The sequence below is a fragment of the Diaporthe batatas genome (assembly GCF_019321695.1).
Source record: "Diaporthe batatas strain CRI 302-4 chromosome Unknown Contig00005, whole genome shotgun sequence".
NCBI classification, from domain to species: Eukaryota; Fungi; Ascomycota; class Sordariomycetes; order Diaporthales; family Diaporthaceae; genus Diaporthe; species Diaporthe batatas.
This window is the reverse complement of record NW_025408552.1, coordinates 139551-160663: the sequence shown is the minus strand read 5'-3', so window position 1 is coordinate 160663 and position 21113 is coordinate 139551. Positions and strand designations below refer to the sequence as shown.

The 21113-nt window shown below is 53.1% G+C and overlaps 6 protein-coding genes across 6 annotated transcripts; 4 read left to right on the top strand and 2 right to left on the bottom strand.

The window, feature by feature from the left end:
- Positions 1-1573: 1573 nt before the first annotated feature.
- Positions 1574-5473, bottom strand: KVR01_005224 (uncharacterized protein). The gene is made up of 3 exons (XM_044789908.1): positions 3758-5473; positions 3237-3697; positions 1574-2936 (listed from the first exon to the last, which is right to left on the bottom strand). Exons 1-3 carry the CDS (start codon positions 4041-4043, stop codon positions 1737-1739), a joined length of 1947 nt encoding a protein of 648 aa, XP_044645669.1. The 5' UTR covers positions 4044-5473; the 3' UTR covers positions 1574-1736.
- Positions 5474-6128: 655 nt separating this feature from the next.
- On the top strand, positions 6129-7420 carry KVR01_005440 (uncharacterized protein; the record flags this gene model as incomplete). Its single annotated transcript, XM_044793088.1, has 3 exons — positions 6129-6294; positions 6363-6412; positions 6579-7420. 3 exons carry the CDS (start codon positions 6129-6131, stop codon positions 7005-7007), a joined length of 645 nt encoding a protein of 214 aa, XP_044645885.1. The 3' UTR covers positions 7008-7420.
- A 67-nt stretch (positions 7421-7487) lies between these two features.
- KVR01_005413 (uncharacterized protein) lies at positions 7488-7979 on the top strand (the record flags this gene model as incomplete). Its single annotated transcript, XM_044786109.1, has 2 exons — positions 7488-7784; positions 7953-7979. The coding sequence occupies 2 exons, from the start codon at positions 7488-7490 to the stop codon at positions 7977-7979; spliced, it is 324 nt and encodes a 107-aa protein (XP_044645858.1).
- Positions 7980-8717: 738 nt separating this feature from the next.
- KVR01_004979 (uncharacterized protein) lies at positions 8718-11473 on the top strand. The gene is made up of 5 exons (XM_044790099.1): positions 8718-9108; positions 9167-9274; positions 9329-10428; positions 10482-10675; positions 10731-11473. The coding sequence occupies exons 1-5, from the start codon at positions 8989-8991 to the stop codon at positions 11204-11206; spliced, it is 1998 nt and encodes a 665-aa protein (XP_044645424.1). The 5' UTR covers positions 8718-8988; the 3' UTR covers positions 11207-11473.
- A 497-nt stretch (positions 11474-11970) lies between these two features.
- KVR01_005356 (uncharacterized protein) lies at positions 11971-14066 on the bottom strand (the record flags this gene model as incomplete). Its single annotated transcript, XM_044792553.1, has 5 exons — positions 11971-12332; positions 12447-12660; positions 12714-13403; positions 13768-13839; positions 13998-14066. The coding sequence occupies 5 exons, from the start codon at positions 14064-14066 to the stop codon at positions 11971-11973; spliced, it is 1407 nt and encodes a 468-aa protein (XP_044645801.1).
- A 3177-nt stretch (positions 14067-17243) lies between these two features.
- On the top strand, positions 17244-18769 carry KVR01_005090 (uncharacterized protein; the record flags this gene model as incomplete). The annotated part of the gene is made up of 5 exons (XM_044784737.1): positions 17244-17279; positions 17661-17969; positions 18063-18132; positions 18215-18568; positions 18732-18769. The coding sequence occupies 5 exons, from the start codon at positions 17244-17246 to the stop codon at positions 18767-18769; spliced, it is 807 nt and encodes a 268-aa protein (XP_044645535.1).
- Between the last annotated feature and the right edge of the window lie 2344 nt (positions 18770-21113).

Here is a 21113-nt window from a genome sequence, read left to right as displayed (position 1 = left end):
CTATACTGAGAAATTGGGCGGGGATCCAGCTCTCACCCCGTGTTCATCCTGACCTTCCGTATCTAGCACTTCAGGTAATCTTGTTTTGCTTCTAAGTTTGGCTGCCACAATATGCACGAAGCCACGTTCCGTGCCTTTTTTGTTTTTCTTTTTTCAAGCAAGAAACAAAAAAAGACGCCGAGTCTTGAGCGTTTACGACTGTAGGAGCCCGCAGGCGCCACATCCGTTTTATGTGTATGGGGCTTAGAACAGAAACAACTGTTTTTTCTTTCTTTTTCTTCTCCTTTTGCACGCCCAGGAACCAAAATGTGCCTGCCAAGTCGCCTGGCTTTTCCTTGATAGATGCGACCTGTCTCTGAGCCGGCCTCGTGGTCCTCGCGGTCTCGCAACGCCGTCTTTGCTTCTTTTTTCGTGAAAGCTTTTCTAAAAAGAATACCAAATGAAAAAAAAAATCCGCAGTCACATCCGCGTGTGCCCCGGAGCTACTCGGGATCCATCCATGTCGGATCGACTGCCTCTATTACTTCACTAACCATTGAATGTAATTAACATCATGGGCATATCAGCCCCCCCACCGCCCCAAAACCTCACCGAATGTAGACCGATCGGCAACAACGGACCTGAAAATTCGGCATATAAGCCCCTGTCTATTAAACTATGTTGCGGAAGACTTGTCTCCCGGCGTGGGGGGGGGGGGGGCGAGGGGAGGCGGCCGCCACATATTAAGGACTACGCGGCGGTGAAGAGGCGTCCGCTCGGGGCTTGCATCCGCCGGGTGGCTTGCAACCGGTTTTTCATTGTTCTTCTCGTGTGGCTTGTTGGCGCCATTGTGCTCAGGTGTGCTACCCTAGGGGCGCCTCTTCACGGGATGAGGCGTGCTTTTTCCTCTCTTGGGATGTGTGCTTTGTGTACTAGTAGATTCAGGGTGGGGGGGGATGGCAGGGGCAAGGACAGGGGCTGGGGCTGGGGGCAGGGCTGGCCAGGCAGCAAGGTCAACAATATCATTGTTGGCCAGGCCATGGATAGTGTGAATACGGACTGCATCGCTGGGGCCTATTTTCAGCACATCTCGACAGCAAAGGGTGCATGATGCATGTGGGTGGGTATTTCGAGGACTTCCGGGCTGGGGTGCTGTCGTCGGGTAAACTACCGCTTAGGTTATGCGGTGCCATGAGCATGCAGGCAGATATATGCAAGGCTGCATACCTTCTCGGTTTCGCAATGATTAGCTGGATCCTGGTCGCCTCTCAGGCGGCCTCGATTCCGCATGCGTCTGGAGGGGTTTGTTGGGTTGCAATAGGGCTGAGGTAATGCCGGGTGTGATGGGTGGTATTGCAAGTGGTGTGGTGGGACGACATGAGCCGGGGCGCACGAGATACGATCCCGCCCGTCTGTATGCATGCTTGCGTTGTTGACGCCGCTAGAAAATGGTTGCAAGTTTGTCCTGCATGCCCAGCTTTTCCGCAGTCCTGTGTGAGATTTGCGCGACTAGAAATTGACTCCGGCCCAACGAGATCATGGCGGCTGTGGTTTGAGGGCTGTACCAGTTATTGTATGGCAGTCATGTTTGTTCTTGCAATGCCCATACCTCCAAGAAACCCTGGTGAAAGTCACAGTATCTGTATGCATGGCGAGGATATCGAGTAGCTGAATGTTGTGAGAATTAGACAATAATATCTTGGAAGCCAGAATATGCAAAAAGTGTATGTGTGTGTAATTACATGAGCGATTGGTCATCACAGCCCCTTTCCAATGCTGTGAACCTTGAAGCCAAGAGATTTCAGGTAAAGACTGTCCACCACGTTCCTGCCGTCAAACACCCAGCTGTGTTTCTCCATGAGGGCCGCCACGACCTCCCAGTCCACAACGTCCTTGTCCCCGGACAGCTTGGAGTTCCGCTGGCATTCCTTGCAGCCAGCTTCGCACGAGTCCCTCGGTACAAGCCGTTGCAGCGGGTCTTCCGTGTTCTTACCGGCTGTCATCGCCGCGATGCTCTCGAGCCCAATGATGTCCATCTCGCTGAGCTCTTTCTCGCCACGCGAGACGAGGTCAAACAGCTTCTTTGGGGATGAGACTGCAAGCATGTTTGGTGCCACTGGTGCCTTGCCGCGGAATTGCTGCCACTGTGTGAGTATACACACGGCGGAGGCGCCCTCGACGGCGCTCTTCCAGCCGTTAGTGATCTTGATGCGGCTCATAGTGGCCTCGTCGCGAACGAGCCTCCGGATCTCGTCCTCGACCTCCTCCGGCGCGCAGCCCGGGTCGAAAACGGCGATCTCACGGGGTTGCTCGAGGGCCAGCTCGGCGATGATGTGCACGGCGACACTGTTGCGGGTGTCGTTGGTGCTGTCCTTGAACGCGAACCCGAAGACGGCAATCTTCTTGCCCCTCAGGGTGCCGTTGAGCTTGCGGATGGCCGTCTTGGTGAACCTCTCGCGCTGGTAGCGGTTGATGTTCAGCACGCTGGTCCAGTAGTCGGCGACCTCGGGCAGGTGGAGGCACCGGGCCAGGTACGCCAGGTTGAGGATGTCCTTCTCGAAGCAGCTGCCGCCGAAGCCGACGCCGGCGTGCAGGAACTTGGAGCCGACGCGCGAGTCGTTGCCCACGGCGCGGCTGACCTCCTCGACGTCGGCGCCGAGCTCCTCGCACAGGGCGCTGACGGCGTTGACGCTGCTGATGCGCTGGGCCAGCATCGCGTTGGCGACCAGCTTGGCCAGCTCCGACGAGAAGGTGTTGACCGTGACGATGCGCTCGGTCGGCACCCAGGCGGCATAGACGCCGCGCAGCGCCGACGCCGCCCGCAGTCCCGCCAGCCCGTTGCCGCTGCCGATGAGGATCCGGTCCGGCCGCATCAGGTTGGCGACCGCGGATCCCTCCGCGAGGAACTCTGGGTTCGAGAGGACCTCGAAGGGGGCCTCCGGCCGGTATTGGCGGAGCTGTGATGGGAATCTGACATCAGCCTCCACACGTGCTTGGCAGTTGGGATGGGGTTTAGAATGGTGTTGCTTCTTCCTTTTTTTTTCTTTCTTCTTCTCCTCGATAGTCTGCACCAAGGAGGTACCCGAGACATTGCAACGGGGATTCCACGGCGAGGCTTTATCACACGCGATACCCTAAAGGAGATATCCCGCGCTTGTGTGACAAGAAAAGTAAAGGAAAGCACGAGTAAAGGGAGGGAGGATTAAAAAAAGCAGAGACACATGACGGGAGAATATGAGACCCTCGGGAAAACTTACGATATCCGAAATAATCCTCGCGGTTCCACAGGGGACTGTGCTCTTCTCAACAATCACGGCGCCGATCTTGGCGTTCATCGCGATCGTTCTCGTCGCCGACTCCAGAGCGCACAGGTCCGCGCTTGCGCCGGCTCCAACGCCGTAGGTCTTGGTTGGTGTGTTGACGCAGATGAAGATGATATCCGCGCTCGCGACGCAAGGGGTAACGTTGGTTGAGAAGAAGAGGTTGGGCTTCCGGGCCGGCAGGTGGACACCGCCGGATGCCTCGTCCACGCCAGGCAATCCGGATACGAGGGCCTCGTTGGTGCCATCACGGGCGATGCGCACAATCTTAGGGAGTCCTGTCTCATGGATGGGCAAGTGGTTCGCGTTCCATGCTGCGATGCGATCGGCGTTAAGGTCTACGACGTTGACCGTCATGGTAGGGTTGTGATAGGCGATCAGGGCTGCCGTGGGGCCACCTGTAGCAGTGTCAGCAGATGACGATCGAGATCGGTGATATATCTGGGAATTGTACGTACCCACGAAGCCTGCTCCAACGAAACAGATGTTTCTGACCGGAGGGGCCGACGGGAGTGTCACGATGGAAGTGGCTTCTGAGCGAGAGTGCCTCGGAACCTGGTCGAGTCGACCTGGCTTGTCTACGGGCTCGGGGGACTCGCCACGGGAACTTGGAGGCGATGTGACCGGCGTGGCCTCACCAGAGCTCCAGACACCCGCGGGCGATGAGGGAGTGGCCGTGGGCGAGCCAGGGCTCACATCGCGCGTCGTCGCCGCCATTTTGATAGATTCTGTTAAAGTTTCCATAACGAGAGCGGGATCGACAAAGTCGTGCAAGTAACCTGAAAGATTCTGTAAACGAGCGGATGGGTCGTGTTAGCCGCTGATGAAGAACGCGGAACCACGAAGGTTGATTGCATAGAAAAATAAAGCTGTACTGGACAAGTGCAGGAAGATCCGGCAGCCCTGGAATATCTTACCCTGATGCCATCGCTATATGTAGTGATCCGGATACCTGCCTATGCCCGCCATACGCAAATTGGGGTGTTCAGCTGGCCGGCCACTCATGCTGCCCACGTTGATCTCCCTGCCGTCGGGTCCAGAAGCACTTGCTTGGCTATCCCATGCCCTGGCAATCGCGATCCGTGATCCCCAGGTCCCTGTATGAGGCTTGAATCCAGGCGCGCGTTTGGTTGATTCAATAATCAGTTCTAGCCCGGGCTCTCGGTCTTCGGCGCGCAAGATACCCTGGTAACTAGGGAGATAGATGTCAGGCATCGTCATTCGTAGGTTATCCTTTCCCCATCAGATCTCATTTCATGGTCGGACAATCGTGACTGCGGATAAGCCGTGTGTCCATGTTGTGTGAGGCGCTTAGGCAACGTTCCTGCTTTGGCACCACCTTTCGGATTCGTGTAAGCAGGATGTGAGGATCCCATCGTTGAATCGAGACGACATGCCTGGACTATTCTGTCGACCTCCGACCTTGCGCACATGTGATGGAGCTAAATGCGCAGATCCCGGCTTCGGTCCTGAGACATGTTGGTCCAACGACGCAAGATGCACGCCATGACGGGGATGCCTCCAGCTACCCTGGCAAATCACTCGGTGGAGGTCCGATGGAGGTTCAAGACTATCACCATACTGCACTGGGTCGAGACTTGTCTCCGACTCTGAACATCAATCACATCTCAGTAATCCTGATCCACCAATGACCACCGCGGACTGGCCTCGATACTGCTGAGAATGGTTGCCTCATTCAGATATGAGAGGAATGTCTACCTACTCGTTTCGTCCGGAGCCTGCCGAAAAGCGACGATCCCTTTCGTTTTGAGGTCAGCCACGGTGAGACAATAGACCCAAGGGGGACCGGTCTGCATGGCATCTGGCTCAGGGGAGGTCCAGATGTTGGAAAAAAATGCTCCGTAGCACGAAAAGGCTTTACAGCTGACGATAGCGGATGCGTTCCGGACCCGCGGTGTTAGTCTGGGAGCCGATTTTGTAAAAGCACGGATGGCTTTGTGCTGTGGCGTGAGGGCGGAAACACTCTATTGAAAAACGGAAGTCACCCGGCAGGCCTGGGCATTCTAATTTAGGAGATGTGTTGTGGCATCTATTCTGTGGCATCAGATTAACACAGAATACACTTCGACTATACATTCCAGGGTAAGGCTTGAAATAAGGGGTAGGATAATTGGCCAGCAGCGGCAGTGGCGTGCTTGGGTAGCCATGCTCGGGGCTAAACCAATGATTCGAGCATCCCAGGGTGTTCGCGGGAAGGGAAATACTCAACTCAACCATTCGAGCTAGAGTGTCGCCCGGGAGAAAAAAAAAAAAAAAAAGGGTTGCACAACCTTATCTCAGCCCCCACCTTCGGCTGTGCGAGCCTCCAGACTAGGGAGAGGCACTGCTGCATGCAGTACAGGGATATGCCAACATTGGAAGCACCCGCCCTTGTATGTGCCTAGAAGGAAAAGCAACGGAGAGTACGGAGTAAATGTCAACAGTTGATTGAATAATCGTGATATGATGAGACTTGCCGTGCGGCTCAGCCTGCCAACTTACGTGGCAGATGTGCAGACAGGCCACCGATAGACGACTGCACAGCCGACACAAGTCTCGATCATCTCGCCTACGAGAGCCTATAGGTTCACAACGCGCTCCTCTGCTGTCCACAGATGGTCGAATGCTTGTGCAGAAAGTCGGGGCTGACCGCTACGATTGCCACGACTTTTGGCAGTTTTCTACATGAATCTCTCCCTTGTTTGGTCGGGAACAAATCTCACCGAGTCCTCTATTTCTTTTTGAAGTCAAGATCCTCAATAGCTCTCTCCATATCGAACACTGACCTTCCCAAATCTTACCCTGTCAGGCCCCCAGTCGTCCAATACGATGCCACCCAGGTATACAGCCACCCTAGCAGCAACCCTTGCTTTGCTGTCTGGCGCCAACGCATCCGAAAAGACCTCCTCATCTTCATCCTCCTCAGCTGCCAAAAACGGTTACGATGCCATAATATGTGGTCAAAACGGCTACGAAGATGGGTCCGGACTCTCGTGTAAGCGCTCCTGCCTTCTTCCATGTCTAAGATTGGAAATCCACTGACTGGCTCCTGACAACATGAAGATAGTGCAAATGCTTGGAATCCCTCTGACAACGGGTTTCAGTGCCTTTCGGTAAGCTCCTCTACGGACAGATGATATCTGATGGTGCTTTTGGTGCAGCCATCAGAAGTCCCCCGTGTCTTGACTGCCTGATCATCTGCACCCTACTGCAATTGCACGTGGTCGGGCTGGATCAGGCTGACAGTATCCTTTTCCACACCTTCGCTGACTCCTCCAGGTCATCAACGCGAGCTCCTCCACCGCCGGTGGCTTTGATGCGACGTGGAAGTGGCCGGGAGATCCCGGTTCAGTACACTCTTACCCGCATGTGACTTTCTCGTCGGGCGATCTGCCGCTTTCCGTGTCCAACATTTCCGCCCTGAGGTTGGCTGCATCATGGGCCTACTCACCTGGCACAGCTTTCAAAGCTGCTCCCGCCGGACGCCTGGATGTCTTTGATGCCAACGGCCTTGACGACGTCGGAGCAAAGGCAAATATCGCCTTCGACATTTTCATGGACCCTGACAAGCGCAAGGCAACCTCTGCCACGGCTGCCAAGTACGAGATGATGATTTGGATCGGGAAGGTTGGTGAGCCTCAACCGATTGGCTTCAGGTCTGAGAATGCCACCTGTTACACCCAGCAGCTGGGCGCTTTGAACTTGTAAGTTGTTGTTCCTGGACCCCACTACTATGTGTACAACATGGTCGTCCAGCTTTTCAGCTGCCCCTGAATGTAACCTCGGGCGGCATTGCAAGTGCACTCGGTTCTCAGCTCAGCCCAACCCGCCCCTGCCCCCTGTCAGTATTTGTTCTCATTGTTACACGACACGGGCTAGACACCCTTGCCTTTCTTTCTCCCTTGGCTCCATCTGTCACACCCTGCACTCGGCCGAGCGACGCCAAGTGGCCTCGTCCCGGCATGCGTTGCTTCTGCGTGGGACGAGCGGAGCTTCCCAGTGGCGCCAGCCCCAAGTTGTCGGGCATCCTTGACGGCGGCTTACCCCCACCCTCGACTTGCGTGTGCGAACGTTGACGTTCCCGTTGACGTCCTGAAGAAACTCACGTTGACTCCCTGCAGCACGCTATTCACCGGCCAAAACACCCGGGGCACACTGGTCTACAGCTGGGTGTCACCCGCAGACCAGATGTCCTTTGACGAGGACATCACGCCGCTACTGCAATACCTCTGGCGTAACGATCTCGTATCTGCCGACGCCCGGATCGGGCTTGTTGAGTTTGGCTCCGAAGCCTACCACGCCGGCAACAACGTAACCTTCAGCGCCGGGGATTTCAGATTGGACGTCTGGCCCGGGCCTCCTGTCAAGTTAGAACTGGACCCGGTGGCAGACAACTGCGACCCTCCCCAGAGCCCCGGGGGGCCGCAGTCGCCGGAGGAAGGAATCGGCGTCCGGGCTCTACAGACTTCGTTGGGGGGCATGTTGGTCCGGATGATGGCCGTCTTTCTTTCTGCAGCGACATGTTCAGGCTGGCTTTTTCAGCTGTAGTAGTGACCTTTCCAGTTAGCCCGTTGCTTGCTTGATTATTGTGAGCCTAGTTCAAAAACACTGTGCGGTCTCTCTATGTCCACTTTTCACCACTCATCGTTTCAGCACTATGACAAAATTCTCCGCGTGTGACGAACTTCACTCGTGTGCGTGCTATGATTTGCCAGGTCCTCAAATTTCTCCTGCAAAAAAAGTCGCGCTTCCTGACTTGTGTACCTTCACCAGAGCAAGTCGCTTTGCGAGGACGCCTTCCTGAAGTCCTCCCCCTGCTCATCTAGCATGCTCCTAGCGCAAAGCCACCGCGTATCTGCATACTTCTTTCGTCCTCCACGCTGATATCCGAGATTTCCTTCAGCTGACTGCTGGCTTCCGGAAATGGAATCCCTGCCTTCTAGCCTTTTCTCTATGTCTTGCTTCTAATCAGTCTCCCTTCCGGGTCTCTATCTTGGCGGGACCCTCCTAGTGGCGGTTGCACATCCAGACCTGAACATGCTAGACCCACATGTGCACTTGAATCCTATCAGAGCTGGTGGGCACACCTTGGATGGGCATGCACGGTTGTCCCTGTTGCCCGTAGTGAGCCAACAGGTGTGCGGACGAAGAGATCGTTGCCTATCCCTTAGCCACACCAAAGAGCTAATAACGCCACTTTAAGACATGCAACTGGATCAAAGCCCAGAAGCTTGGATCAAAGCCCAGAAGCGTGGATCGGGATTATTCCAGATGTCGAGATCTGCGGGCGGGCAGTCACCACCGCATAGCTCCGATAGTCTATTTTCCGATCATTGAATAACAGCTCTGGCCAGATGCTTGGCAAGCCGGTGCGGCAAACTTCCCCTTGAGATTGCGGCGCACTCGTCACATAATTAACGCCAACTCTCACCTGTTCTTCCAGTAGATTTCTGCTTTTGTTCTCGTGTCCATGCTCTAAAGACTTGGGCAGGCTTGGCCATTGTCCTTTGCACCACTGCTCGTTACACATCATCAGAATTCCCGCCACTCGTTCACTTGCATACTGTTCCCCTTCCACCGCCTTCAACTCGCTTCCATACGCATTTTCTTGTGCGATTCCGTTCACTCAAATCACCCTTCATTACACCACTTGATATCTTGCTGCAGAGAGACTCCGTCGTTCTCTAGCATGAAGTCCCCTCCATCGCCACCGGCGCCCGCTGCTGGCAATCCTTTCGAGGCCCGCGAATATCAACTCGCTCACAGCTCCACCCCGAGCAGCAGCGGAAGCTTGTCAGAAAGTTCCAGCGTGAGTAGAAGGTGTCCCCAAGCCTGATTCCAATACAAGTTATTAATAGTGACCATAGGACTCGTCTTTGCCCTCTGCGCCTGCGGCAACCCTCTCCCCGCCGTCTCAGCGAGGTCGTGATCAACCGCCCCGTCCCGCTCGCTCGGGTGAATCTGACCTTGAGATTGTAAGTCTTTGACGTAACATGTGGATGTATTTGTATATTAATAACAAGCTTCAGACTCCTGCTGGCGCTGTACCCAACTCGGGAACTCAAGCGGGTCCCAACGCCGAAGTCTTGAATGAAAAATGCAGTCCCTTCGACTCGGACCCAGAGTCCGGTGGAGCCCCAGGGGTATTTACCACTGCAGATAAGAAGGAGGCGGACAATTCTCAACCGACAGCTTCATCAACTGAGCCAAAGGTTAAGTCTCGTAACCCCTTCAAGCGGTCATATCACTGGATGCGGCGTACATACTGTCCCATCGAAGAGCCGCCTTTGGTCCTCCCAAGCTGCCCCACAGACGCCGAAAAGCTGTCGTATATCCACACCAACCGGATCCCGCTGTACATATTCGGAATCTTCTCCTTCCTCTCGCTTTCAGCGGGCATGTGGCTCTTCTCCCTATGCGCTACACCGTTCTACTTCTACGGGGCCTTTGTCGGCTTCCTCAACCTCTACCTGTTCATCAGCTACATGGTTGGCGTTGTCGGAAAGGACTGGGACTACGAGGCCCACAAGCAGCGGATCGAGCGGCACCCCCTCAACGCCGAGACGGCGCCGACCGTGGACATCTACCTCCCCGTATGTGCCGAGGAGGTCGAGATCCTCGACAACACGTGGAAGCACGTCACGCAGCTCGACTGGCCCGCCGACAAGATCCAGGTCCATGTCATGGATGACGGGGCCAACCCGGTCGTCCGACAGCTGGCAGAGCGCTACGGGTTCAACTATACAGTCCGCGAGGACCGCCCGAGGCTGAAGAAGGCGGGAAACCTGCGGTGGACGTTTGCTCGCACCAGCGGGGAGTTCTTCGCCATCTTCGACGCGGACTTTTGCCCGCGCCCGGACTTCCTCAAGGAGCTGATGGTCGAGCAGCTCGATGATGAAAAGGTCGCCATTGTTCAGAGCCCGCAGTTCTTCCGCGTTACTGATGAGCAGACTTGGGTCGAGCAAGGCGCCGGCGCGACGCAAGAGCTCTTCTACCGCGTTGTCCAGGTCAATAGGAACAGGTGGGGGGCGAGTATCTGCGTCGGAAGTAATGCCTTGTACCGACGCGCTGCTCTTGTGGACGTCGGCGGTACGGCGGAAATCGGTTTCTCTGAGGACGTGCACACGGGGTAAGTCGTCATCTCACCAGCGAAGAATGCGCCAAGGCTCACATAAACCATAGATTCGGTGCCGTCGACAGAGGCTGGAAAGTCAGATATGTACCACTGTGTCTCGCAACTGGCGTCTGCCCGCCCACACCACGTGCATTCTTCTCTCAGCAGATGCGCTGGGCACGTGGAAGCACTACGCTCCTTACCAACGGTCACTTCTGGGTTTCAAAGTTGACTTTGATGCAGAAAATCTGCTACCTCTGTGGTAAGTAATGCGAATTCAACCATAATAGAAACCATGCGCTAACAAAATATTCAAGGCTTCCTGTACTACTCGGCCGTCTCTCTCGGTATTTTCATCTCCCCCATCCCTGGAATTTTACTTCTTTGGTTCCGCCCGGAGTGGTTCAAGTACTACAACCTTGCCTTCGCTGTTCCCTCGCTCTTCTACGGCCTGGTCATTTTCCGAGTCTGGTCCAAGGCGTCGTACGGCATGAACGTCCAGCACATCATGCTGATCCAATCCTACGCCTATCTGACCGCCATCAAGGACCGCGTCTTCAACATTGAGCTGATGTGGGCCGCCTCGGGCGATGCCAAGGCCCACAAGAGCCACAAGTATCGCAACATGCGCATCCTCTGCTGGGTTTGGAGCATAGCTACCTTGGGCGGGATGATCAGCGCTGTGACATGGAGGCTGACGCATGGTTTTGAATGGTACAACCCGATCCCACTGATTGTGCTGAGCCTTTACAACATCTATGTGGCGAACCGCTTCCTCTTCTGCAACTGGTAGAGAGGGAGGACAGATGGGCACCATCCGAAGCAGGCGAGCCTGCGAGGTCTGCAAGGAACAAAGCTCATACATCCCCACGGGAACATTTTTCGTAGTCTCAAGTTGGCCTTTTCGGGTTCCCTGCATACGCGGCGCTAATACTGGGGGCAAAGCCTGGATTCGGCAATACATCTCCGAGTCGTAGACTCTGTGGAAGGGCGGGGCCTTAGATGGAAGAGTTGCTTAAGTTTAATAGATTAATAGGACAAAAGCTGGAGCTGAGCCAAGTCATTCATTATCATCCTGACCGCTATTGACACCCAATTGGTCCCCTCGAAGTCAGTAGCCAGCGGGTTGTTTCGTGCGCGTTTTTATAAGTCTGGTATAGAAGGCTGTAGAATTAATCACAAACTTGAGTTGAGGTCTAAAAGGGCTTTGCTCGGGTGTCCGGTACACGGCCGCAGCATCTATTCCAGATGTCCTCCCAACCTCCTATAGAACAGCCTACCAGAGACCACCTCCCGAGGATAACCGCCTAACCTCCCTTACGACAAATTAACATGAGACAGCATTTTAGAGGTTCGAAGCCCACATGGGTCTGCTAAAGCATCATATATTCTTTACGTTTTGCGCACGTGGTGGTGGCATGGTACTAATGCGTGCGATGCAACTAGAGCAGCAAGAGAACAACTCGTTGCCGTAAGAGCTCATCTAGTTCGACAGGTTGCTCCCTAACCCATGGACCGATGCAACCTGTATTCTGTGTGTTGGCTGTTTGGATGGATTTATGCCAGATGCTCAGTTTCCCCGTTCCCGTTTCCCTCACCCTTCTCCTGGATTTGCATCCGGCTCTCTCTTCTCTGCCATGGATTATCGCCACCCCAGCCGTGCTTCTGAACCCTCTTACTGGTTTTGACTGCATTCTTCTCCAGAAACAGCCAATCGATCTCCTCCAAAGTGAGATTGCTGGTCTCGGGGTAGCAGAAATATACAAGTGGGACGAATGCAAAGTTAAGAGCCATGAAGATCAGGTAGCCCTTCCACGCCAAGTTATTGAGAAGAGTTGGAGTGACCATGACAACAAAGAAGTTCCAGAGCCAGTTCGACGAGATCCCAACCGCGGTTCCTTTAGCTCTCACGTGTAATGCTAAGTATGACGTTAGTTCTGCTGCGGATCGTGAAGCGGTGCATTCTAGACCATTCCAGAACAAACAGAGCGACGGGAATTTGTGAGAGAGATTGGAGGAAGAGAGACACCTACGCAGAACCTCAGGCACATATACCCACGGAATACAGTTGGCGGTGGCTCCAAAAATGAGCATGTAAGTGAAGAAGAAGGTTACGCTGGCGGAGGATGTCGCCTTTGCCAGGTCGCCACCTCTGCTCTGGAAGCTGAGCAGGATTGAAATCATCATCATTGAGATACCGAGTCCAAAAGAGCCCCACATCATCGGCTTCCGACGGCCATACTTGTCCTACATGGTTTGCGGTTAGTTTCTCTTCTCGGAAGGATGGAAAGGATGCGTACCAAGAAGAATGTTGGGAAAAGGGAGCCGAAGAAGAACATGGCGTTGATGACTCCACCTAAGAGCAAAGACAATTGCCGAGAGAGCCCGACGTTGAGTTGCAAGACAGAAGTGATGTAATAAACGACCAGGTTGATGCCGCCCATTTGGTTCATAAATTGCATGCCATATGCGAGAAGAACCCTCCTTCCCGTCTGGACTTCATCCCTCTTCAGAAGGTTGGACCAGCGGTACTCGCCATGCTCCCGTTCCATCTTGAGGGCTTCCAGAATCTCACCATGTTCCTTGGCTATCTTTGAGTCTTCAGGAGGTCTGTCGTAGACCTTGCAAAGTACTGCCAGGGCTTCCTCCTCTTTTCCATGAGCATACAAGTATCGAGGAGATTCGGGGAGGCCAAACACCATCACGATGACGACGAAGGCGAACAGCATCTGGCACGCGATCGGAAGTCGCCATGCAATAGATCCTGGAACGAAGCTCATGCCGTAGTCAAACCAGTACGCGATTTCGATGCCGACACCCACGAAGAGAGGCTCAGAAGAGACCAGCCGCCCGCGCTTGGACGCTTCGCAGAGCTCGGATTGGTACATGGGTACCGTGCTTGTTTCGATGCCTGTGCCGATGCCGGTGATGAATCGCGCGATCATGATGTGAGGTACCGTGAAGGCGCTTGTTTGTAATGCCGCTCCGACCTGTACTTGAGTTTTAGCCTAGGTCGTGTCCAACTTGGTCAAGGGGGATGTGCTCACTATAATGAATACCATCGCAATCCACATCGCGAGCCTCCGACCAGTCTTTTCACAGAATATGAATGATAGTATACATCCCGAGAAGCAACCCAAATTGTATATGCTCACGATGATGCCCTCGAGGCTCTATAGTGGTGACGTTAGTCCTGCTGCGGATCCTAAAGTGTTGCATTCTGGAATGCTCCAAAACATGAAATACGGGGACCCGCAAGAGGAAAAAGGTGATACTGACGGGATTCGGATGCCCAAACTGTAGGGTTTGTCAGCAGTGTCACTGGTGGGACAATCTGTTGTAATAGTGGCTTACTGTATTGAGGAAATCTTCGTTGCCCACGATGCCGCTGAAGACTCCTTGATCGTATCCAAAGAGAACGAACGCCTATTTCTGATTAGTCACAATGTCATATTTCTGTTGAGAACTGCACAAGCAGGAGACAGATGGGCACATCTGAAGAACGAGTGCCCAATCAAGTCGACTCCACACAACAGAACGCAAGACGTCAACAATAACATGAGGCGAAGGGTTCGAAGTCTTACCATTTGGCATGCCACCGTAATAGCGATGCGAAGTTTTCTGCCCCGACCGAACCATTGTGTTTGAATCATGATGTGCAGCTTTCCCGACTCACCGGATCTGCTCGAACGGTCGTCGCAGAAGAGAAGAATGGATCAATCAGATCTTGTAAAACAGAGTAGGAAATTGGGGAATTCTGCATTAAAGTGGTGGCCGGTCATGTCGTTGCATTTTGATCTGTTCATGGTACCCTGTCCGCCTCGATCTTGCCCCTCAGATCCACTGCCGTTTTCCGGCGTTATTCCGATGTCAGATCATCCAGCCGGCTTGCCTGAACAGGACGAGCCGGCCGCAGCGCGTACTAGCGAGGCAACAAAACCAAGACGGCGTCATACGTGACTGGAGCGCATCCAGGCCGAAACGTGGGGAATGATCGACAAGCTCGTCGGTTGTGGTCCGATACCCCAGACGGGACCCATATTTCCGGGCAATTCCCCAGATTCCAAAGATGCGACTCTGGGGTAGTATCTAATGGGACGAACATGGTAGTGACGTCGTGGATACCGGCCCGGGCAAGTCTGCATGAGCACATCAGCTCTCTTCACCCTCGCGAATTCCCCAGCTTCGCCCCACAACGTTGAAGAAAAGTCCCCAGTATCTTAACAGTCAGTCAGCGCTTCTAGCCCCACGCAGATGCGCTTAATATCGGGTTTGTCTGATCTTACTCGTTCCAAATGTGGCAACGCGCAAAATATCCCATCCGTGCACATCAAATATGTTGCCTCCATTGGGTAACTCATCTTGTGCCGCTCCACTCCCCGCACGTGTACCTAGTTGCAAATGAGCCTTGGGGCTACTTGCGAACCGCGGCTCTGTATCCGTGGCCTTGGCGGAGCGTGTCATAACAGACTCTCCAATGCGAAATCACGATCAGGGACATCCGGAGGGGAATACACCGAGGCGATGAATTATATATGGCACTTATTAACGCATTGTCTAAACAGAAAGATTCCAAGGTTTTGTAATGTTGAGTTCAGAATTAGCTTTAGAGGTGACGCTTCCAACGACACAATTTTGCCTGCAGCAGGCAGAGGCTTCATGAGGTCTGCTTGTTTCACCAAGCCTCACAGAATTTGTGTTTATAGTTGGGCCAACTGGAGGCATGTAGTAAACTGCCAATAGGAAATATTCCAAGCATCAGAAGGTTGGATGAGGCGATCACCACTGGCCACCAAATGCTGTGAGTTTGGTATAGCGGAGTGTGCCATAGGACCAAAGAATGCTGAAGGAGTTTCGGGCCGGAGCAGGAGGGCATTGCTTGCATCTGGATGGTACGGGCAGTTGAAATTGATCATGTGTCGTTAGTGGACTGGAAGATGTCTCACAAAGCAATTACAAGTGTGGGCCCGGATGAGTTGGCTTGAATTCTCAGGCGTGGGGGACTAGTCGAGACCACAGACATTGTAAGCTATATAAGGCAGTTTTCTGGTTGATTTGTGCAAAGCTTTACAAGTTTCTCAATTTCAGAAATAGCCCACCGTAGAGTCCAGATCTGCTTATCGTCAGGCTAGACTAGGCCTAACTTAAACCCTCCGGATACCTCCGGGATCGCAATCAAAAGTACGTATAATGTTGTTCCAGTAACTGGTGCTTTGGAGAGAAACCAATAACATAAACACACCAGGTGATAATTGATACCGACATACTCTCAGCTGGACTACGAGTACTGAAAGTTATCTATTCTAAGTGTGGCTATATGAAAAATGACCTCGCACCACTTCGCAGTCCTGGCAGGATCCGAGGTGCCCCTTACACGCAAGCCACACAGGAGAATGCCTAGCCACTAATGACCCCGAACTTGGTAAGCACCCTGGGCAGTCAGTTGCACTTTCACGACCAGCCCCACGGTGCCGGGTTGGAGTTTATCCATAGCAAAATTTTGTTCGGTTATAATACAGCCTGTAGTCTTCCTAGCTTAACGAAAACACAATTTATTGCTTCATATAGTGATGAAGCTAGACATTGGCTTCATCCAAATATCACAATCTGAAGGAACATGCAAATTAATATCCCTTGGCTATCCCTTGGCTACAGATCCACTCTATCATTATAGGACAATGTACTCCTGTACAGATTGAACACCAGCTATTGACAGAAGGACGTCGGAACAAAGTCACGCTTATAGCGGTTCCAGAAATCTTATGTGCCAATTGAGGGAATGAAATTTGATTAGTCCGGCTCGGATTAGTCTAGAACATCCAATCGCCTAGCGTTCAAGTGCTACGGCAGCAAGGCGCCCACGATGCAACCCTTACACATGAATGTTGCAAGCCATGGATGCTTACAACAACCCAAAGCTCTCAATTAAGGTAAGCTCGCACTACCGACCAATAGCCCTAGCTTACTTAGCTGATCAGTCCACGGGGAACCACCACTTGACCCAGTGCCTTTCCTGCCGCCTAGTGACAACATGAACTGGTCCAGAATTTGGACTTCCGAGCCGAAAAGCGATCTAGCCACTCGGGTGATGTACAGCTTCCAAGACACCACATACATGCCGAGCTTTTCTACTGCTGCCTGGATATTTCCATGTGTGGCTTATGCAGGCACGCTGCAGGGACTTCTCATTTCATCTCAAGTTTGGTACAGTGTCCAAAGGTGGCATCTTGACACCCACTTGAACATGGCCAAGAGTCGAGACTGGTCCATTGTGTGTGGGCTAATTTAAGTTGATTTCTGAGCCACTAGATGATACTGTTGAATTAAGCATAGTGTTTCTGTTCTGTCTTGTCTTGAACTGTGCCAAGACCATCTATCCTTCTGGCTACCATCAATAGTGATTACAAGAAGGCAGCAAGAATACGAAATAACACATACTAGTCAGCAGCAAGGTTTTGTTTCGCACAGTGATTAGATATCACTTCCAGGCAACAGCGTTACATTCCAAGTTTGAAATCAGGAGAAGGCGCCTACAAGAAAAAATTGTAGAAGGATATTATGCACACATTATATCGCTCTTCGTTCGACTTTGGCAAAACGTTTCCGTAAGCTGATTTGTCAAATACCACAATGCTATTGTGACCGGGAATCTGCTTATAGCATCCAATAGCACCTGGTGGATTGTCAGTGACTGTCATTCAGTGCTTCGTTCCCCACGAAACTATCGAGCCCGCATTATTCTCAAGGCTTAGACCCGTTGAGACTGGATGATCACGCATTGTGTCAGGGGAGTAAAGTCGGGGTCCAGCTACGAGTGCCAAGGACACTCGATGGATCATACGGCGCATCCGAAGCATTTGACCGTGGTCAAATAGAACCTCACCAGTAGATATGCCAAGCATCCGTACAAAATGACCAGGAACCAGACTATGTTCTCGTGTAAGCAACAGGTTACATTGGTGGCTTGAAACTTGTCTGGAGGTAGATGTCCGCCCTTATGCTCATGAAGATTCCGCGCAGTGAAAGAGCGTGATACGCCTACTCGGCGTGGAATATATATACTGCCCTGTCAAATCTGCTAAAATATGCCCCGGGCTGCCATGATCCTACAGCATTCGCCAGCCTTTTAGAAGTTCTTAGAAGTTTCTGCAGTCAAAACTATCTCCACGATGGCCAAGGTAGTGACGGGTCTTGTTGCATTGTGCATTGCTCAAACAGCTTATTCACTCCCCACGGCCGAGAATGAGCCAGTGTGGATGCCCTTGGGTGTTGGCCCCCCAGTCGAGTCCGAGGCCAGCATCGCAAGCATCGAAGACATTCTAATTCCTGAGTTCATCACCCTCGACGCCGACATTCTGCAGAGCGTTATTGAGAGCAACGTCACGGAGGTGCCGCCGTCGGATTCTGGCAATGTTGCACTGGCCGAGAAAAGGGGGATTATCGGAGGAGTGGACAACCGCGTCCGCTGGACCGACAGAAACTTCCCATACTCACCTATCGGCCGTCTCGAATTCGGGGGCGGCTTGTGCTCGGCGACACTGGTTGGTCCGCGCCACGTTGCCACGGCCTTGCACTGTATCCCAGAACAAGGAACTCCGATGACATTCCGACCTGCATATGCCGGCGGAGATACCTATCCATCTTCGCAGGTTCAGTATGTGCTCAACTCGGGCGTACCTATCGGGGCCCCATGCTGGGAGTTCAGTGACTGGGCCATCCGTAAGTTTCCTGGCAACTCGAGTCGAATTGAAACCCCAATCACGGTTGCAGAGACAATAACAGAAGACTTACGTTCTTCTAGTAATCCTCAAGGACCGCATAGGCGACCAACGTGGCTACTTTGGGGCCAGGGTCACCGAGGATCAGCACCTCAACAAGAACGTCTGGTACCACATGGGCTACCCAGGCGATAGGGATGGCGCCTCCCAGCCTTACCGCCAGGGAGAAATCACAGTCTCGAGGCTCAACACGTTCTCGGGTTGCCCCAACGAGAGACGGGCTATGATCGTTACTGACGCTGACGCCCAGCCTGGCCAGTCTGGTGGTCCCCTCTGGCTGGGCCCTGAATGGGACGTCAATGGCAACCGCTACGTCTATGGCGTCTGCAGTGCGACGAGCGACCTTGACACGGCCTTCTCAGGCGGAAGTGTCTTCAGTACGTGTATTCTTCCCCTGTGTCACTTGGTGATTGCGTGGCCGCCCACCGTTGTGGGTCAGTATCGACCTCCATCATTCGGGCCGATCGAATGAAAGAATCTTTAATTTCACGAAGCATGTTAAACTAAATACGTCTTGTTTTATCACTAACATGCCTATAGCTCAATGGGTCGCAGCTGCTAGGACCAACTACCCCTGATCCTGGAATTGGATCCACGGTGACAAGATATGCAGCCTTGTCAAGCGAAGGGGGCGGGAACAAGTATCACAGTTTGGGTGCTAGATTATTCCCAATTAGATAATTGGCTTCCAGGGAAATGGGACGCGTATGCGCGCATGCGCGGCTCTAATATTCGCCGTTTATACTGCCAACTTCAGATATATAGTTTATGCAGCCATATACCTACTCTGTCCGTATACACTAGGCAGACCGTTTTTGAAATTTCTCATTTGACACTCGTGTCAACGACCAAACATGTCACCAGATGATACTTGGATGCACGGTATCTCGAGTCTCAAGCGACCCTGGACGACCGGACTCGACTGTCGAGCAAGTCCCAGGCTGAGTGTTAGGGTCGAGAACATTGTTTCAGCGTGAATCTTAAAGACAGTATATATTCAGGTACCAATCGAACCCAGGTGCCGATGCAATGAGAAATTGCTCTGATAGCCCAGCACAGCTTTGAAGATAATCCAGTTGCCGAAGATCCTAAACAGCGACCGACATGGGGCTGCAACCTTGTGTACGTAGACATCCAACACCCTCTGATCTATGCAATGCATATTACCGGTGTTTCCGAAGACCTCGGTAGCTTTCGCGTTGAGCCGGGCAGCCGGCGTCGAGCCGTGAACGTTCGCTCGGCTGACACACTAGGACGAGGACCCGGTCGATCAAGAGGCACACTCGAGTTTCTCGCGAGTTACAAGTGCAGAACCATGAGAACTGATGGAACATGATTAATTTGGGGATACCAGCTTCATGCGCCAGTGGTTTTGCCTCTGCTGTGATGAACGCTTTCTTGGGGACGCAATGCGAAGCTGGAGCTCCAAACAGCGACGCGGTCAATGAATGCACACAACGATTTGAGGTGTACCCCTTTCGCTATGGTCCTGAGGTTTGTAAACACATCATTGGGTCGTCAGCCACCTCAAGCACCGGAGCCAGGTACCCTCGCCGAAGAAGCGATCACACTGCGTGGCACAATAATTGAGGACTTCTTTGGCTGGCTACAGAATGAGCCCACCCCAGCTTGATTGACAACGCGCACACCTGCCCTTCCTTCCAAGGTTTTGTCTGGATATTCAACGGTTCTACAGTCAACTATTTAGGGCATAAAAGCACGGAGCGCCTTAAGCGCAGAGTGATCTTGGGTCCGGAATATGCCTTCCCGCGCCTTGGGCGAAGCATAAGCTGTTTCCTGTCCACTTACGATTTCATCGAGACTATCATCTCTGAGTTCGGTACTCGGCTTGTTGAGAAACTCTATCCCAACATTGTGAGCTGATGTACGAATTGGGACAACAATGTATGATTGCGGATCGATGAAGCAAACAAAACATGACTCGGGCCAATCGGCAGTGATAGCATACCACAGTAGCGTTGATCGTTGCTTGCCTTGGCCCTAAAGCCCACTGAGGGTAGCATCGACCCGTTGTCCGTGAGTGAACCCGTGCGACGCCAACCTTTAATAACTGGAGTCAGTCTCCGAAACAACCCGTGCGAGTGCGATTGTTGGTGATAGTTTGGATACGCCAACATCGAGGGGGGCAATGGATTCCCATGAAACTCTTCAGCGTCCAGAAGCGCTGGTGTTTGACAGTGGACGCAAAGCATGAATTGAACGTCGGCAACAATTTTGGAAGCCCGCCTCAGCTGAAGCTCAGCGCAGCGCTGATAAGCTCCCTAGTCCAACAGCCATGAAGGGGGTTGTGGTGGACGTCACCCTCACCGGATGGCCAAACCTAAAAAAGCCCCCACAAGCCGACATTGCCTCAATAATAGCAGTTACTCCGGGGCGCGCGTGCCCAGATGTAACCTTATTTGTCGACCCAGAGGCTGGGACCAGGTGCAGGTCAGAGCAAGATTCGGTAGAACTTAAATCCCAATAACCTCTCCCTTTGACGTCGCCGTAGCGTCTACACGAACCGCCAAGAGGCCTGGCGAACATGCCACGAGAAGTCTCCATAGAACCCCAGACCAGCGATGGGGACACCCAAGGCGGGCCGGGAATGAATGCGGGGCCCCGCAGCCAGAGTGGATCGTTCTCCGCGGTCAGCTTTCAGGGATGGAAGCCATGGATGAGACGGACCCGAGGAGGCTGAGGTGGTCATACGGCCCAGGTAGCGTGAAGATAAAGCGCCCGTGTCGTGCGGCCATAAGAGGACCCGCGGTGGTGCCGCCATTGATGGGTAGGGGGAAAGAGAGCCAGCGCTTTGGTTCGGGACGCAAAAGCAAACAGCTGTGAGCCTGACTGGTGTGAAACAATGCGCGTATTGGCTTCCAAGCTTTCCAGAAAGATGTCAGATCGAGTCACACTGGCAGC

What these genes read in the sequence shown, in the direction of transcription:
- KVR01_005224 (XM_044789908.1), bottom strand. Translation starts at nt 4,043, where the DNA reads ATGGAAACTTTAACAGAATCTATCAAAATGGCGGCGACGACGCGCGAT. An exon ending in CGTTGGAGCAGGCTTCGTGG is followed by an intron (nt 3,698 to 3,757) that starts GTACGTACAATT and finishes ACACTGCTACAG; the next exon opens with GTGGCCCCACGGCAGCCCTG. An exon ending in CGAGGATTATTTCGGATATC is followed by an intron (nt 2,937 to 3,236) that starts GTAAGTTTTCCC and finishes TTCCCATCACAG; the next exon opens with CTCCGCCAATACCGGCCGGA.
- KVR01_004979 (XM_044790099.1), top strand. Translation starts at nt 8,989, where the DNA reads ATGAAGTCCCCTCCATCGCCACCGGCGCCCGCTGCTGGCAATCCTTTC. An exon ending in GCTTGTCAGAAAGTTCCAGC is followed by an intron (nt 9,109 to 9,166) that starts GTGAGTAGAAGG and finishes TAGTGACCATAG; the next exon opens with GACTCGTCTTTGCCCTCTGC. An exon ending in TCTGAGGACGTGCACACGGG is followed by an intron (nt 10,429 to 10,481) that starts GTAAGTCGTCAT and finishes CATAAACCATAG; the next exon opens with ATTCGGTGCCGTCGACAGAG.